This window comes from Astatotilapia calliptera, chromosome 8 (assembly GCF_900246225.1).
Source record: "Astatotilapia calliptera chromosome 8, fAstCal1.2, whole genome shotgun sequence".
In the NCBI taxonomy this organism is placed as follows: domain Eukaryota; kingdom Metazoa; phylum Chordata; class Actinopteri; order Cichliformes; family Cichlidae; genus Astatotilapia; species Astatotilapia calliptera.
The window spans coordinates 14,270,551-14,289,695 of record NC_039309.1 but is presented as its reverse complement, the minus strand read 5'-3'; the positions used below and the strand labels follow the sequence as shown (position 1 = coordinate 14,289,695).

General features: G+C 41.9%; 1 protein-coding gene across 1 annotated transcript; it reads right to left on the bottom strand.

Moving 5' to 3' along the window:
* Nucleotides 1-508: 508 nt before the first annotated feature.
* Nucleotides 509-18,676, bottom strand: LOC113028484 (uncharacterized). The gene is made up of 12 exons (XM_026178794.1): nt 18,155-18,676; nt 16,606-17,462; nt 16,290-16,470; nt 15,521-15,660; nt 8,156-8,721; nt 7,781-8,054; nt 7,472-7,667; nt 6,107-6,291; nt 5,611-5,706; nt 5,118-5,282; nt 2,988-3,081; nt 509-1,329 (listed from the first exon to the last, which is right to left on the bottom strand). Exons 2-12 carry the CDS (start codon nt 17,426-17,428, stop codon nt 1,266-1,268), a joined length of 2,784 nt encoding a protein of 927 aa, XP_026034579.1. The 5' UTR covers nt 17,429-17,462; nt 18,155-18,676; the 3' UTR covers nt 509-1,265.
* Between the last annotated feature and the right edge of the window lie 469 nt (nt 18,677-19,145).

The window sequence follows — 19,145 nt, the reverse complement described above, 5'->3', positions numbered from 1 at the left end:
GTATTAAGAAATGTTACTGTGAGATTAGAGTTGACGAGAAAGGTACAGGGAGGTGGGGGTGGGGTCATTTCATTGATGAGAAAAGCAACACAAAGAGGCAAACAGCACTTCAACGCTATCAAAAACAGCATACACATGCTCATTCAGGGCACATTATCTTGGCAATTTTGACTATTTTAGGTCTGATATTTATAATCTATTAAAAGTGAACTCAAACTAACTCAACTGATAAAATTCTCTCTGCATCCCTGCAATAACTTATCATTTCAGACTGCTAAGAATGTCTTCCCCCCCTGAGAATATCAACGTCATATTTGTAGTACTGACACGTATCTCTAACTTGTGCTGTCCCCTCTATTAAGTGGAGAAACAACTGATCAAACGAAACACCGGGCAAAGGCACAAGAGCGGTTTCCGAGCCACTAAGAACACAAGCGAAACACAGAATAAGCAATATTTCATCTCTTATAAACAAATTCTCCCCATTTAAGGAATTACTTCATACGTCTCGCACAATCCCTTCTTCTAATTTTCAAAAACGAGACACTGTAAACAGTTTTCTTTGACCAAGAGTACAAAAGTGGTTACAGACACTCATTACAGGTTAGAGACATTCACATTTAAAGGGCAATCAGGCCCTTTGACTACAGTTCAAAGTCATCTATCAAAATATAGAGCAGAAAAACAAGGCAGGAAGTCAAAAACATAAGACATGAACAGAATGTAATCTTGTTATACAGCCTGGTGTTAAAAACACTTTAGTGCCAGCAGGCATTCCTGCAGAAATCAGAAGCATTGTTGTTTTAAATGTCTTAATTTAAAAGCTTCATTCATAGCAAAAGAAAAACAATTTAGGACTCAAGTACTTAAAAATAAATCCCTTTCTTATATCTTCCTTTCTTTTAAAAGTAGAAACCAGCACTGTTCACAGGCAAAGGTTGCACATCGATTCTTAGGAAAAAGAAGAAGAAGAAGAAGAATGTTATGACTTTTAAAACGCAGCACACTGGTTGCCTAATTTCATGTCACTGAAGCTATAAAATGTCACGTCATGCACACACTGGATGCAACCACATAGTTAACAATTACAAGTCATTTTGACAGAAGGACACTTTGTGGCGTTTGTTTCACAACAGCCGCACATTTAGTTACCCACAGGTCAAATTAACCCTTTGATTACCCACAGTAGCTCTCTCTCTCTGCTGAAGTCCTCCCCTGCACGTGGCCACTACCACATGCAAAAAGCCGCTGGCCCAAAGCCTGGATTATAGATCAGACAGTCCCTCCCCGTGCTCACTCAGCTCCATGGTGTAATAGTCCAGAGGACGCCTGGGAAAGCACACAGCAGCGTTACAAAATGTAAAACTTTTATTTTTTAAACAGCTGACAAAAAGTGTCTTTTAGATGTAGCTGAAGAAATATAAGACATACTGAAGGGTTTTCACCTAAATTCTGCAATCCATAAACCTGAAAATGTGGATGTTTGAACCTTAAATCTGCTCTTGTGTTGTTTCACTCTTTGATACACTTAATATACCTCTAATAATGCATAAAAATGTGTGATCAGAAAGTTCTAGGACTCCAGCACTCCTGCTAGTCCCAACGGTGACCCCTTAGCTCGTGAATTTCATTTAGAGGAGAAAGTCGCAGAGTAATGGATTTCTGTGAAGTCATTTCCTGACATTTTTTTTTTTTAAATCACTGGTCTTTATATAGTCCTGTGAGTTTTACTTCCTCCCTGTGGTAGTTATTCATCCTGAATAATCAGTTCATCTTCCTCCATGCGGGAACCCAGTTCTGGTAAGCAGGGTGGGAAGTGACTGAATGAAGGTTTCACAAAAAAGATGAGGATATGTCAGGTACCATAACTCAAAGGAACTGTATCCTGATCGATATTATTACAGAGACACACACACACCAAAAAACAAAAAACAAAGCATGCTCCTGGCTTAGACACTGCTATCTGGTGTCTGACTTGTAGTTCTCATTACGAACTGTAATCCTCAAAATGAAACTCAGGTCAGCTCATCAGGCAACGTTGTGCAAACTCTGTGCAAGTTTGAGGTCTGCAACTAAATTGAAACACATGCATGCAAGTGGCTAAAAAGAGTTCAATGTAATCTAATCAGTAGGAGTCCTACAGCAGTCATGGAACTTCACAAGTAGTGCTGACAGGAAGAAGGTCAGTTTTTATAAATAGTTACAGAAGACGTTTACAGACACTCAGATGAGCAGGAACTTCATGGTAATTTGGGGCTTTAATGATTTCTTTAAATTGCTCTTTCTCCATGGTGCAGTGGTTGTGTTTAATTACTTTAATAAACAAGAAGTGGAAGCACAAGTTTGAATTTATTTTGGATTTTCTCTAATCCGCCTCTAATACATAGAGGCTCAAAGATAAACACAGACACCAACTAATATTTTGTTAAATGTCTCTTAGCACTTCGGCCAGATGCCTCTCTTATAATTCTGGCTGGATATTTACCAATTCTGCCAAGAAGTGTGGTCAAAGTTCATTTAAATTGGTTGGTTGGTTTCCTGGCACAGACCCGGCTTGTAAGAGTAGTCCACAGACTTTCAACAGGTTTGAGGTCAGGACTTTGGGAAGGCCGTTCCAGCAGCTTAATGTTAGCCTGCTTTATCTGTTCCAAAACCAGTCAGTACATGTAAACTTCTGACTACAACTGTTATTTACTCAATCTTTCACAGCTGGAAGCGTACACCCAAAAGTCAGAGCTCAAGGCTGGATTATAACTTGGACACGTGGTCTTGGCTAAATGAGCAGTGCCCATTGTGGTGTAGTGAACTCTGACACACATATTTTAAATCACAGGAATCACTACAAATCAAACGATTACACAAATTTCTGAAAAGATTTATATAGCAAATACATCCATAAAAGGCTTTTGCCATATTGTGATAAGATATTTAAAAATGTCTACATTCATATGTAGTGTGAAAGGGGGAGATGATGCAGGAGATCTTACCTCCTCCTGTAGAAATACGTGACCAGAGCAGCTCCTAGTCCCAGCACCAGGATCACAGCTACTATCAGCCCTATCTGTAACCCCAGGGCAGATGCTAAAAAGAAGAGCAAAGGTAAGTTACACTGTCCTGGTCGTGATTGGTGTTGTAACATTCAACCTCCTACACGCAGCAAAAAGCCAACGCAGCCATCGCCCTGGACAGGTGGTTCATTCGCCTTTCCCACGTTCCAACCAGCCACACCTGTGTCCACCTGCAGCTCTTGCCAGTCTGAAGGTGTTTGAGGGGGTGAGCTGCTATTTGCTATGACAAGGTTTTCTCATGCTTATGTTAGATAAGGAGGCAATTTGTTCGATTTGTTTGGTGCTCTTTGGTTAGCTGATAATACTTTACAGATTCATTTGTTTTGCCCACTGCTAGCCCCGATTCTCATTCCAACTCCTACACTTCTATAAATCTCTAAAGCAAACAAAATATTTGAACATTTCTAACAAGTTGTTTCTGTGGCTGTTTGGAACCTTGGGAAGGTGGAAGTTATGGTCCTGCTGTGTTTCGGCCAGACCTAAAAGGCTATAACATACAATTTCTGAAAACGTAAGCGAAGAATAACAGCAATTTAAACATTAGGAAGGAAATTTAAAAGTGCAACAGAATTTGTTTTATTTAGATATTTTGATGCATAGAAACCTCATCTCTTTTTGCAAAACACAGCTTTCTGGGTCACAGAACACAATACAAAGCAGAAGGAGTCCAAGCAACACTGAGCCGAGAAATACTTCATACGGCAGCGAAACAGAAACTCCAACTGTCTCTTGTGGAGAGTTTTTAATTAACAGCAAATTATTTTCTCCTCAGTCTATTTTCACTTTGTACTATTAGTCATGTATTTGTATTTGTATGTGGGATCAGTTCTTTATAAATCGTTCCTTACCCTGCCAAAATTCACAGGCACAAGACCCTTTACTTGATTGATAATTACATTTTTGGGCTTAAATGTTGCTGTGTTGAATCTAAACCAGGGTCTTTCACTTCTTATGTTGAACTTTTTAAAATACTCTAGTTTAAACCACTGTAAAGTGTGCACCTACTATAAAAAAAATATGCATAATGTTCCAACATTTAAACTAACAGAAGAACTTATTATTAATATAAACATAACATAATAAGAAGTTACTTTCTCGTTTCCTTTTTGTTACTAAGGGTAAGAGCAGGTCAGATTTCATTCTAATTAGGGAGGTCCTTCACCTTTCACCTTTATAAATCATGCATGAAACACAATGATCTAATTATATGATCTAATAATTTCCCGCAGAGAGCAAGACATAGTAAAGATAAAGGTAATCAGCCTGCTGCAGCATTTCTAATCTAAAAATGACCATTTCCACTTTTTTTTAGATAACTTTCTGATGAGCAATCACCAGCTGTCACATTTCCTGCGACTGGTTCACAATAAAAGCCAGGATGTAAAGTGTGGCAGCACAGTACTTTAAAAATGAACTGTATGTAATTAAACATAGTATCATGATGGCAGTTAACACTTAGGATCATAATGATTACTTTAAGTACTTTCAGACTTTGTGGCAGGCTGGTTGCTCTCCAGATTTTACATTTTCCACTATTTTACATTTGACAGATTTACACTTGCTTTATTTTTGTTTTCAAAGAGGCAAATTCTGTCTTACATGAGCCTTTTGAACCAGAGGTCAAAAGGCTACAACAAATTCCTGTGTGCCAAAATCAGACAGGCCACGATTACCTTTTAAAACAAGTGGAGACACAAGAAATTTCTTTGATTTCATGCAGTGAAATTTGGGATCCAAAGAACCAAATTTAGAAGTTTAGACTTATGCCTGATTAAGGCTTCGTATTTCTTACATAGCCTACTAGAGTAGTCAATGACGTTTATGCTTATGTGTGCTGCATTACATGCTAATTACCATGTGGTATGTGCCAGCCAGCCAGTTCCATTTCTCGGGAGGCGGACGTCAGGCAACTAGGTGGGTTATGATGCAGATTTCCTGCTGATTTCCTGCTAAATTGGGCACTTCACTGCAGACTACAGGGTCCTGACTGATTGCTGTAGCTAATCTTTTTGAAACAATGATGCTGAACTGCTACAAGGTCATTCTTACATGTGCTTGTGTAACGACCGGTAGTGGGGGAGGAGCAGACATCTCCCTGGGTGGACGACAGGTTCATATGCGATGTCTGGATGATCAGGGCCCTCTGATGGGCCGACAGAGCCTGAATGCTCCCCCAAACTCGCAGCCAGCCAGACACACAAGAAAAGTTTGCCCCTTAAACAAGAACAGACAGACAAATTTTTCACCTTCTACAAAAAATTGCTCAGGTTGTGCATTTTTTTGTATACATATAGACTCTGTAAACCTGGGAGGTTGGAGCTTATATTGAACAGCAGCATTTGTGGCAGTTTTTCAGTGTTTATGAGGGACATAGGGCATGATGATGAAAGGAAACAAGCCACACCTGAGCCCGCCTATCTCCTAATGATTTCATTCTCCAACTATAAGTTTCTAGAGCTGTTTCAAAGACCAGGGATGAGCTACTGTAGTCTTTCATTGAATATGAGCCTAATGTGGTTGGTTTTGTGGAAAAGTGGCTCACCTTGGAGATACAGAGCAGAAATGCCACAATGACATCGCTGCTCTAAGTAGTCTGCCACCTCAGAGACCCCCTTCCCCTGGATAAGACCACTGCAGTCTGTGAAAAACAGAGTGTGAGCTCTTAGTTACTGCGTTATAATGAGACCATCTTGATTTTATTAATTTATTTATTTATTTTTAAGCCGGACGCCACGAGCAAGGGATGAATCTGACAAACAAAATAAAATGGGCATTAAATTGTGTTCAATGAAGCTAAAAATGAGCACAAACTAACATAAAATTTACCACGAAAATAATGTCTGATTATGTCAAAAATGAGAAATCAGACTGTTTTTCCATTTCTTCATAAATTTTGACTTCTTTTTGCAAACACAGGAGTTGCCTTCTGCTGGCAGTCAGAAAGAATGCAGGTATAAGGCACTTCATGTAAGCTTCCATATCCCGTAACACTTTTTTTTTTTTTTACTTTTATAAACGTTCATTTTAAGATGCCTTACCTCCCACCTGCTCTTGCCAGTCAGTGGACAGCGGTCCGAGGCAAAGATCAATCTGACTTGAGAAGGTGGAGCTAGGACAGAGGTTGGTGCTGTGAGGTGTGGCAGACGAGGTGGTCCAGGATGAGGGGCTCCTCACCTCACAGCATGAACACCGGCTAAGTGTGACGGGACCATCTTCCACTGACCTGCACAAACAGCGCATGTTTGAGTACAGTGATTTTGAATGGTACACATACTGACAGTAATTTGAACAAACATTCCTCAAAATGCCAAAGGTGCAATTAGGTACATTTTTAAATGCTTGTCTGACTCAGTCAGTGTTAAATAGCTAAACAAAAAACAGTTTCTTAGAAAATAGTCAGTTTTATTGACTTGGCTGAAAGTGAGTGAAAAAGCAGCCAAGCAAAGAAAAACTTTGGAAAACATTCGGAAAGCCTGGAGAGCCACTGCTCAAGTGCACTTGGAAAAAAATTATATTTAGATATGTGGGGTGGCTCAAGACTTGCACTGTGTGCATTACTTCAGACGCTTATCAATCTTTTCATCAATCTTCTTGTCTCAGAGACACTCTGCTAGGCCTCTTGGACCCTGACCTCTGTTGATCTCTGCACTTGTCCATCAGGCCAATCTTTTCCAGAAAGTGTAAAAAAAAAAATTCTTAATAAAAACAACTATTACTTTGCTGTATGGTCGAATGGTGTAGCCTTTAAACACAGACAGTATAGTCTCAAATGTCTGATTGCATTTGGCAGTCATTCCTCTTGTTCTCCAAATTTGTGCTGATAGAATATGAGCCGAACTTCACAGTTCAGCACAAACACACACGCACACACGCACACACACACACACACACACACACACACGCACACACGCACACACGCACACACACGCCTCCAGCTGTTTGTTCCTGATTGAACCTTTTACCACCACCTGGAGAAAATTGGGTTTCTACTTTCACTTTCTATTTTCACAGCTCCAATTACCTGAAGTGACGCATGTTTGAAATGTGTTTTTCTGATCAAATCATAGACAAGTCTGACAGACTTTGATTAATCAAATATGGCATTTGCTGTGATTAGGAAACATTTTTGCTACAGGTTTCTATGGTTATATTTCACTGAGTTATATTTGTATAGTAAGTAATGGAGGCAGCTATGCCTACTTAAAACGTATGAAAAGGCTAAATAAATGGTTACTTTCTGTGTTTAAATGTGTTGTTTTATGTTCTTTGGATCTTTTTTTCCTGTGAATAAGGACATCTTTTGTCTTAATGACAAAGTCTTGAAATATCTCTACAAAGCTGTGGTTTTGAGCGCCATCATTAATTATAAAGTGTGTGATTCATGTGTTGAGTCATGTGTGTACCTGAGAGCTGGGATTACTTGTCTCCCCCTGGTGGTGGACAGAGAGGACAGCAGTTGCCGGTTCTCACTGAACACAAGCACATCTCTGAGGCTGGAGTTGGTCAGAGCAGTTCCAGCTCTGCAGATGCTGAATAGGTCGTAGCACAGGACTACAGCTCCTCGCCCGGGAATCGTGGAGCCCTCTGGGAAGGTCTGATCTATGCAGAGAGAGAAGGTGAACCGGTTACAGACAAAAAAAAAAAGTGAGGCGAGTCAAAGAGGCAAATAGATTTGGTTGGTTTTAAGAAAGAAAATCTTCAATTGCTCTCACCTGCACCGGTGACATTTCCAATGATGTAAAATCCGTCCCGGTTAATAGATCCGGTCAAGGGAAGGGCAATGACGGTCCCACTACGCTCCTGGTCAAACACAGAGAGCACCAGGCCCTGCAGGTCTGTCATAGGTGGCCCGTGAAGCTCCACAAAGGCCCGCTGCTGGCTGTGATTGGTCCAGTGGTTGCTAGCCACCTCACTGATAACCACACCGTCAGGGGCAGGAGGAGGGCGAGGGCAGCTGTTTTCCCTCAGAGGGGTTGGTGGAGCCACCTACACGGGATGACACAAGATGCAGACCTATATTAACTTCAAAAATGTCTGTGACAAAACAGAAAAGATAATAAACCACCCAATCCTGACTTAGTGCTCACTGAAAAAGCAGACAGGTCATAGGGGTAAAGGCCTCTACAACGGCTAAGGGCCTCATCACCAGGCAGAACCTCCGGGTCCTCCAGCAGTGGCAGCTGTCCTGGAGTCAGAGCTTTACTCAGCTCCTGTGCCTCCCTGTCTGACCCTCTCTGTCGATAAACCACAGCATCCAGCAGGCCTTTAGTAGGAATTCCCCTCTGCGCGGCCGACGGTGGGCCGAAGGGGCTGCGATAGAGCGCCACAGCATCTGGTCCGTTCTGGATGGTGTTGGGAGGCAGGCGCAACGATGGGGCTGGCACCAACCTGTCGCTGCCCAGCAGAAAATACCCTTTGGAGGTGGTGAAGTGTCCGCTCAGGCTGATCTCCCTGTACGGTTTGTTATTGTGCGCACTGAAGAGCAGTATCCAGATGTCCTGCAAGGAGACTCGGCGGCCTGATGGGTGCCACAGCTCGATGTACTCCCCGTCCTCAGCTGCGCCGGGTGTATCAGTGTTCAGCTCGTTGATCAGGAAGTCAGTGTTGCCCCAGGGTGGGAGGTGAGGCGGCGAGTCTGTGCCTCCTGGAACCACTGGAGCATAAAAGGAGGAATTTATTAGGGATTTATTAGGCCACTGCAGCTCAGCAACAAGGTGATGTTTTCCTACAGCTGACGACGTCCCCTCTTAAACTCCCACATACAGCGCAATCATGAAACATAACACCGTGATAAAAGTATGATGTCACCTCTACTACTAGTGATCTCATGATCACGTTTGTCATCATATTCAAGATGGTTTGATTTGTCATAGGGCTGAACAACCTTAATGGAAACATAAACTGATCACATAGCTGCTTCAGAAGGAAAATACTACGGAACTGTGAGAGACAGAATGTGGAAAAAAAAAATCCATGAATCCACATGGTAGGATTTGTAAAGAATTTATTTGTAAATCAGGGTGGAAAATAAGTATTTGGTCAATAACAAAAATACAACTCAATACTTTGTAACATAACCTTTGTTGGCAATTACAGAGGTCAAACGTTTACTATAGGTCTTTACCAGGTTTGCACACACAGTAGCTGGTATTTTGGCCCATTCCTCCATGCAGATCTTCTCGAGAGCAGTGATGTTTTGGGGCTGTCGCCGAGCAACACGGACTTTCAACTCCCGCCACAGATTTTCTATGGGGTTGAGGTCTGGAGACTGGCTAGGCCACTCCAGGACTTTCAAATGCTTCTTACGGAGCCACTCCTTTGTTGCCCGGGCGGTGTGTTTTGGATCATTGTCATGTTGGAAGACCCAGCCTCGTTTCATCTTCAAAGTTCTCACTGATGGAAGGAGGTTTTGGCTCAAAATCTCACGATACATGGCCCCATTCATTCTGTCCTTAACACGGATCAGTCGTCCTGTCCCCTTGGCAGAAAAACAGCCCCATAGCATGATGTTTCCACCCCCATGCTTCACAGTAGGTATGGTGTTCTTGGGATGCAACTCAGTATTCTTCTTCCTCCAAACACGACGAGTTGAGTTTATACCAAAAAGTTCTACTTTGGTTTCATCTGACCACATGACATTCTCCCAATCCTCTGCTGTATCATCCATGTGCTCTCTGGCAAACTTCAGACGGGCCTGGACATGCACTGGCTTCAGCAGCGGAACACGTCTGGCACTGCGGGATTTGATTCCCTGCCGTTGTAGTGTGTTACTGATGGTGACCTTTGTTACTTTGGTCCCAGCTCTCTGCAGGTCATTCACCAGGTCCCCCCGTGTGGTTCTGGGATCTTTGCTCACCGTTCTCATGATCATTTTGACCCCACGGGATGAGATCTTGCGTGGAGCCCCAGATCGAGGGAGATTATCAGTGGTCTTGTATGTCTTCCATTTTCTGATGATTGCTCCCACAGTTGATTTTTTCACACCAAGCTGCTTGCCTATTGTAGATTCACTCTTCCCAGTCTGGTGCAGGTCTACAATACTTTTCCTGGTGTCCTTCGAAAGCTCTTTGGTCTTGGCCATGGCGGAGTTTGGAGTCTGACTGTTTGAGGCTGTGGACAGGTGTCTTTTATACAGATGATGAGTTCAAACAGGTGCCATTCATACAGGTAACGAGTGGGGGACAGAAAAGCTTCTTACAGAAGACGTTACAGGTCTGTGAGAGCCAGAGATTTTCCTTGTTTGAGGTGACCAAATACTTATTTTCCACCCTAATTTACGAATAAATTCTTTACAAATCCTACCATGTGAATTCATGGATTTTTTTTTTCACATTCTGTCTCTCACAGTTGAAGTGTACCTCTGGTGCAAATTACTGACCTCTGTCATCATTTTAAGTGGGGGGAACTTGCACAATCGGTGGCTGACTAAATACTTTTTTGCCCCACTGTATTAGGATACTGAATTATAAAAATTCTATTCAAAACACAAACATTTCTTTTTTAATGACTATTATATATCAGTCGCAAGATTCATAGTCACTATTTTCTACACCTACAATCTATTAATACCTAAATGACAGCCAGTGTTACATAATACACACAAATGGTTTCCAACATGATAAAATAGGTTGTGCAGTCTGAAAACATTTGATTGTTTTGAGATGAGAGATTCTATTGATATTTTTTACATGAGCAGCGAAAGATGATTCTGATGTGATGTAGAGGAGAGACAAGCTTTGGGTTTAACACGTTTGTATGTAAACTTAAAAACAAGTATATTAGCTGATCGTGTGTGTGTGTGTGTGTGTTTGTGTGTCGCATGCAATATTTATGCAGTGGGTTATCATTTAGGGACGCAGCAGAACACTGAAAGTGAAAATATCTGCATTTGTCCCAAACTGTGACTTCTGCAATGAAGTACCAAAACATGAATTTTTGTAGCACTACATGCTTAATAAGACTGACAGAGTATCATTTATTAATGAGGACCATATTTCCCCAAACACCGGGATAGCTGCCTGTTTTAGGAAAGCTCTACTTTAGCCCGGAGATGCACATGGATAGGCTCAAGAGAAGCTTCTTCCCAATGGCCATCTGGGTGCTCAATGAGAACACTGCTCGGGGCTACAAAACCCTCCATCCATCAGCTCCACCACTATAGAATAAACAGCCATATCCCATAAAACCAACTCATATCTTCATTGCCTTATTAATCATCATATGTAAACACCTAATTTACCCTAAAACCAACTTAAAGACCTTCACTGAGAAGGTTGGAAGTTCACAATGCAGAAATACAAACACCTCACTGAACTCTGACCAATGACAGCCAACAATGGAAAAAGCACAAGGTTGCTGATCATTATAACCGTCATGACTTTCCTGCAAAGTCTGATTACGTGTGTACATCTAATTAAACTTCTTGGATGTGTCACTTTCTGATTTGTTGTGGTTTACAGTTTAGTGATATGTTATTGTGGAAAAATATTCATGCACTACATTTACAGCTCATGGACCCAGTCTTCATGACATTACCTACTAGTTTCTGAAATTTGGATTTTTAAGCCTCAATGTTTTGTTGCCACCATGACAGGGCTTTTTGTTGTTTGTTTTTAAGCCAGAATTGACCATATTTGGATGAGGACACGCACTGCTAAGTTATTAGCTAATGCTAGCACGTTCCATGTGGATGTACCGCACAGCGAGCCGTAATATTTGACAGGCAAGTACATAAAAACGCTATAAAAGGCAGCAACAGCACAATAGAGATGATCAGTTCAGTGACTCATGAGGTGAGGTCACATGGCCACATGGCCATGATTGGATGCCTGTCAATCAAACTGGCTACAGTTCTAACTTTAACTCTTAACAGGAAACAAATTGACCACTTATTCCCCCCCCAAAAAAAGAAAAAAAAAATCATCCACCATACATAGTGTGACTGCTTTCATATTCACTTGGTAATTTGAGTACTTCAGCAACTTTTCTGTCTTTTTTTTTAGCAGCGATTAACTGAAATTATTTTGGGGCCTTAAAGAAATGGATTTGATTTTTTATCATTATTGCGACCTCACTAATTACAAACTCCTTGAAAGCTCTTTCTTATTTGTCTGATCCTAACGGTTGTGAAGGCATGCCTAGACAATGCATTTGTTAGGCAGCCACCACCACACAGAGCATGTGCAAAGTGGCGGGCGTTGTACGGTTCCCACACACTGTCACAGAGGATAAACAACCCAAATCTCTGCCTGAGGAAGAATCACCATGGTCATAATTAAGTAAATACATAACAGCTGCACAGACAAAACTCTTGCATTGTTTTCTTTGTGAGCAGTAACCTTTTTTTATTAAAGGATTCTCTCCTATAAATAGTGGGACATTTAGTTTTTTTGGTTTTATGTATAACCTGTGAAGCAGACATTCAATTTTCCATTTTCTTATAACCTTTATTTAACAAAAATATTTAATAATAAAAAATAACTGAAAATACAAATAAAGCTAAACTAAAATAACAATAAAATATTAAAATAAAACAAAATAATAATTAAAAAATAATTAAAACATTTAAATAAATGACAGACAGACCGATAGATTTTTTTTTTTTTTTTTTTAAATCAACCCTGCTGCAAAAACATGCATAACGGCTAATCAAAGGCACATGTTGGCATGACAAAACATGAGAATCAGAAATGATTGAGCCACATATGCTCAACAATCCCACTTCGAGCTTTAGGTTATTGTCTTGGGACATAAGACAAGATAATAAACCTCCAGCTTCTCCTGAGCTTTCCCTCTAATCACATGATCTACATAAAATCTTTCATTTCCAGTTTTATCTAAACAACATAATATTTCAACGTTTGCATCAACGTCTGGTCACAACTCTAACGGCACGCAAATTCTGAATAACCAAATTCATCGTCTCCTTGGGAAAATTCCTGCGACGAGATGAAAAAGAAAAAAAAAATCAATTTGAAAGCATCCCTGATTGCATGCCTATGCATGTAGTGCCTTATGTTACACGTGCCAAAGAATTCAACAATCAAAAACTGTCTTTCCCTGCAAACAGCTCACACAGATTTTCCCACGGACACTCATTGGATGTTTTTTTATTATGGCAATACGTCTTCTTGCTGCACTCCCATCTGTTGGAGTCAAAGCTGCTAACCGATATCCTTCCTGCCAGTTGTGTTGGGATGGTGCATGTGACGACTCGTCGCGTGAAGAGACTGGCAAATCCTCACGATACCACACACCAAGGCACCACAAAAACTTGGTGGGTGAGCAGCAGGATGAAGCATTTTTAGCCAGCTGCATTATTTACTACACAGAAAAGTCTTCTCTCATAAATACATTCACATGTCTGTTCTACTATTTATGACTCGTGGATTTTCATACACCATGAATCCAACCTCGTTCCTTTTGTCATGTTATTGTTTCACGACGCACTAAGGTCTGGACTCCAATCAGCGCAGTTTAGCAACTGGAGTCATGTTGTTGGAATATGTGCAAAATGTGGTTTGGTGGCATCAGGCCTTTACCTGAAAATAAGTCTTTTTAGTTTGGCAGTTTAAAACCTGCAGGCTATAAACGATGGGGAAAATAATTATTCCATGTTATGATGAATTTGTAAGTTTGCTCATTCAAAGAAATGAACTAAAATTTTTATGGCCTGTTTAATCATAATGGACAGAAAGAGAATATCAACCAAATATAAAGAAAAAAATTAGATTTCCATGTCACTGAGTGAAATAAATACTTGATCCACAAGCAAAGCATGACTAAGTACTTGGTGGAGAAATCCTTGTTGGCAGCACAGCGCTAAGACATTTCCTGTAGTTCGTCACTCCTCTTCAGAGAAACTCTAAATCCTTTAGGTTTTTTTGGTTGCCACTCGGAAACTCAAAGTTTCAGCTCCCTCCACAGATTTTCTAAAGGACTGAGGCTTGAAGACTGGCCAAGTCACTAACCTTAATGTGCTTCTTCTTTAGCCAATCCTTTGGTGCTGCAGTGGTATATTTTGGGTCTGGAAGGCCCATCCATGACCCATCTTCCACGTTCTGATTGAGGGAAGGAGCTTATTGTCTAAGATTTTATTGCACATGGTCCATTGTGAAAAACAGCCCCAACCATAACTGTGGGGCGTTGACTGTGGTGCTCTTTGGGTCATATTTAGCATTTATCTTCCTCCAATCACGGCGGATGGAGTTGATGCTTGATTTTGGCTTCATCTGACCACAGCACTTTCTGCCAAGACTTCAGTGAACCATATAGATGTTAACTGGTAAACTTAACACGGGCCTGTACATCTGCCTACTTGAGCAGGGGAACCTCGCAGGTGCTGAAAGATTTCAATTCATTTCAGCGTAATGGATTGCATTTGTGTTCTTGGTGGCTGTGGTCCCAGCTGCCTTCAAGATCTCTAACTAAGCTCCTCCCTTGTTGTTTTAGGATGATCCACCAACTTTCTAACAGTCATCATCACCCAATGAGGCAAAATCTTGCATTGAGCTCCAGACTGAGGGCGACTGATGGACATTTCATCCATTTCTGAATAATCGCACCAACAGTTCTTCTTACAAAGCTTCTTCCTGATGGTCTTGTAGCTCATTCCAGCCTTGTGCAAGTTGACAGTATTGTCCCTGACATCCTTTGGTTCTTACCCATGGTGGAAGAAATTGATTCTGTGGACAGGTGTCCTTTATACACATAAGGAGCTTAGATCGGGAGTATCTGTAATTGATTGACTGATTGTAATAAATCTGTACGAGCCAGAATTCTGGCTGGGTTTTAGGGGATTAAATACTTATGTCACTCAACAACATGCAAATCTATTTATAAGTTTTATCTAATGTGTTTTTTCTGGATTTTTGGTTGATATTCGGTTTCTCTCCATTAAAATGAAACAACCATAAAAAATGAAACTGGTCATTTCTTGGAAAGCGAGGAAACTTGCAAATTCAGCAGGGGATCAAATGCTTATTTACCCTATTGTATCACTCAGCATTAATGGTGCCATGTGCTCTGATGCACCCAGATACCATCACACAGGCTGGCCTTTGAACTGTGTACTGACAACAACCAGGATACTCCTCTTCCTTTTCTTTAACTAAGAGGATGCGGTATGTGTGATTTCCAAAACCAGTCTCAGGACAGTTTTCAATTTTTCCTTAGTCCAGCTTAAATGGGAGCTGTGTTTTCTAGATTTTGTTCACCTTCTTTTACATAGTTTTATTTTGAATTAGTAGACCCAGCAACAATACACCAAATATGCACACGCCACAGGTGGCAGACCTAAAGTGGACTTTGAAGAAGTATAACAGGAACTGCTACATCGCCATCGGGACTCCAGCTATGTGTGTCTGCAATGGAGTATAATCGACACTTAAGATTTTCCATTAGAATAATCCAAAAACATGCATGCATGCCTGGAAAGCATTCAAAACACTTACCATTGCTGTGAGGGCAGATTTTTGGCCAGGGGCACTGGTTGGGCAGCCCAGGAGTTTGTGGAGCCTCCCAGAAGATGCCAGGGTCTCTGGCCCAGGTAGCCACACCACAGCGACTGAGATAGAAGCCGCCCTCCCTCAAACTGACAAAATAAAGAAATCATATGAAGAGCAATCATAGTTAACTATGGGCAAACACATTTAACTCTTGATGCTACCCAATAATAAAACCTTACATTTTAAATGCACTTTTTCCATCAGGCTAAGACATTTTTGGCTTTAGAAAAATGTCATTTGGAATTTGGAACTAATTAATCCCATAAAGTTTGATAACTGTGATTGTAGGTCAGAATTCCCACGTAAACCATACATTCATCCGCTCAGAGCACTTAAGTACATCCACACAGAGCTAAAACAGCTCTAAAACACAGTCATATTTTTATCAGGGACGTGTTAATGAAATGCAGTGTTCAAATTCAAGTGCAAATATCAGCACAAGTCAAAGGCTACTTTTCACTACAGCTCTGCTGTGACCACACAGTGGAGAAAAGAGGAACACTGGTCACAAGCTGACCCTCTTCCCTCCATTGAGTGACTCAGCCTCATGTTGCACAACAAAACTACTGGCTCAAAAATAACCACAGAATATTGCTGACAGTCAAAATATCCACACACACACACACGCAAATATATTTATATTTTTTCTTTTTTTAAGAGTTTTACTTTTGAGCTTAAAATCGAGAAAAAACACTAAACTGTCAACAAGTCTTGCCTGTTGCTGAGCTGGTACGGCTGCCTGCCCGGTATGAGAGTCTCTGTGAGGTTGGCACTAGGCTTGTTTCCGGGTCCGGCATACACAAATGCATCTAGAGGCTGTATCTGGCTCAGTGGACTGCCTACAGGAAAGTCTGTAGCTTTTCCATTGTAAATGGCCACTGCCCCAGACTCATCTCCTGAGAAGCCATAAGAAAAGACGAATGAAAAATGACCAACGCACATGACAAACCTACAAAAGCAGAAGAAACCTAGACCCACAAACAATAAGCTTAAACTACAATAAAAAAGCCACTGGATCAGTACACACTGACCTTTCATGTAGCTCTTCTCTATGGTTACAGAGATCAACCCGTTCCTGGAGGTGTCCACATCCACGTCCACGCTGACACTGACCCGGTCTGTTTTCCCATCCCACACTACCAGTACCAGAGAACCTGCAGACGGAGCCTCCGTCAGCTCCACCAGCCCTTCCACCTGCCCTCCGCCTAGCTTCAGCTCAGTAATTAAAGGGATGGTCAACGGAGCAGTAGGAGGGGTGCAGTTGTTTCGCTGACCAGGGGAGGGTGAGGACACCTGAAAGCCCCACCGATCTTCAGACAGCAGGCACCTTTCGATTGATTCGTCCCCCTCGAGCGCCATTTCATCCTCGACGAAAGCCGGCTCCCCGGGCGTGAGCATCTCCGCGAGGAACTCTGCACCTCCAGTACGGCGGGTCATGTAGACGACGGCATCCACTAACCCAACAGCCGTGACGTTCATCTTCTCATTATAGCGAGCGGCAGGTGTGCGGTAGAGGACAATGGCGTCCGGGCCGTTCTGGACTGTGTTTGGCGGCAGGAGGATGGCCGGTTTGGGGAGCATGTCCACCGAGCCCACCAAGAAGAAACCTCTGTCATCCGTGCTGTGGCCCTTGAGGTCCAGCACCTTGTAGGCTATATTTCCGTTTCCATTATAGAACACGAGGGTGTACCCGTCCAGCGGGGCCCGCTGTCCGCTGGTGTGATACAACTCCACGAACTCAGTGGTGTCCAGTCTTGGGTTGTCAGCATTGATCTCGCTGATGATGAGGCAGGGGTCACCTCCAACCATCACCACCAGGCAGAGACAGGCAACGCAGGCTAGACCGACCGCCATGGTTCACAGCTTCACTGAAGCAGCTCGGAAGCTTCTGCAAAGACAAAAAAAAGAGGGGGGGAGACCACCAGTTGCATTCCTCAGTGAAATAAACTTAGTTAAGGAGTATTAATAAGCCTGAGTGACATTTCACAGTTGTTCACCACTTGAGGAGAAGCCTCATAACATCATGAATGAGTCCTCTATGAGTGTATTTTTTTTTTTCGTTCATGGTGACAGTGGGAATGCACGTCTTCTGAATGAGTCATGAATTGTTGCGAAACGCAGAGGCAAGCAGAGGGAAACTTTGCGTGAAACGATGAAATGCCACACAAGTGAATAAATGGGATTAAGAAACTAAACAGCCACATATACTTTGAACTATACGAGAGAGGCATCAGCCTTCCCAGCCTTTCTTATTTACTTATCCCATTTCTGAGTCAATCTAAAGCTTAATCTTCACAGTATTTAACATTAGCTTTTAGTTATTTTTTTTTAAATGTGTGTTAGGGAGACTACATTAGATTGCACGGCAGTCACTCTTCTTGGTTGGAGAGAGGAGGGGAAAAACGCCTGTGGAGTTAAATTCTTTCACCAAATTATCTCGCATCTCACTGCAGTTATTCCGGTCACGGTTAGGCTGCTATGCATGCATCTTTCCGTCGAAAAGAAGAAGAAGAAAAAAAAAGGCTGTCAATCTGATTTCTATCATTGCCACACAAGGTCCTAAAAAGCGTCGCGACTTACAGATTTTTCTCGGTCCTCTTCGTCCAGGTGTCGCTGGTTCGGCAGCTCAAACTTCTCGAGTGGATGTAAAATCACCTCCCCGTCGGAAATATTATTGCTAAAGTTTGTTTTCTGTGCTCTGCCGCTCCCGTCATTCACAAAGCAGCACTTTCTCCCCCCACCTCCGACACCACCGTGCTGTGGGCGGTCAGACTGACTGAGGGGGATGATGCCTGCCAGGGAGGCTCAGGCCAGTCGCAACTGAGGACAAAACGCCAGTAAAAAAACAGAAATAAAGAAAGAAACAGAGAGACGCAGTGCTAGCAGGAAGGAAAAAAACAAGAAACAAAATTAGTCCGCAGCTGTGTGTGAATGCTGTAAATATGTCTGTCTGACTGACTGTCTGCAGCCTAATAATCTTCCGCGAAAGACGCCTTCAAAGACCTGAAGGGGGCCCCTGACCCCGCTCTGTGAACTAGGGGAGAGTGGCTTCAGTAACACTTCAATGAAAGCACAAGTCCCTCCCAGCGCCAGGTTTACTGTTTACTGCTGGTTTGTCTTTTAAAGAGAAGTTCATTAAAAAGCACAACTTCACAAGCATTTCTGTGGACTAGAAAGCTGAGCAGGTATATCTAGTTATATACGCCTCATGCACAACAATAAAGCTCCTATTTGTTTTTGGGCATAGGCATAACAAAAACTCACGGGGAGATGAATACAAAGCTGGATCACCAACTGGGCCAAGCAGACCACTGACATGGGGCCCCTGACCCCCACAACAAAAGCCCTGGCTTAATAATGTGCCAGGTTGCTTCATTTTTCAAATAATATAAATCATTATATTCATATATAGCCAGTGCCCTCCAAATGTAAATAAACAACATAATTTGTATAAAATTAAACACCAACTTGGATCTATCTATCTATTGATTTTCTATTATATTTTATTGCAGTTATTCATAGTTTGTATTATTACTACATATCTGTGAAAAGTGCTTTATAAATAAACTTT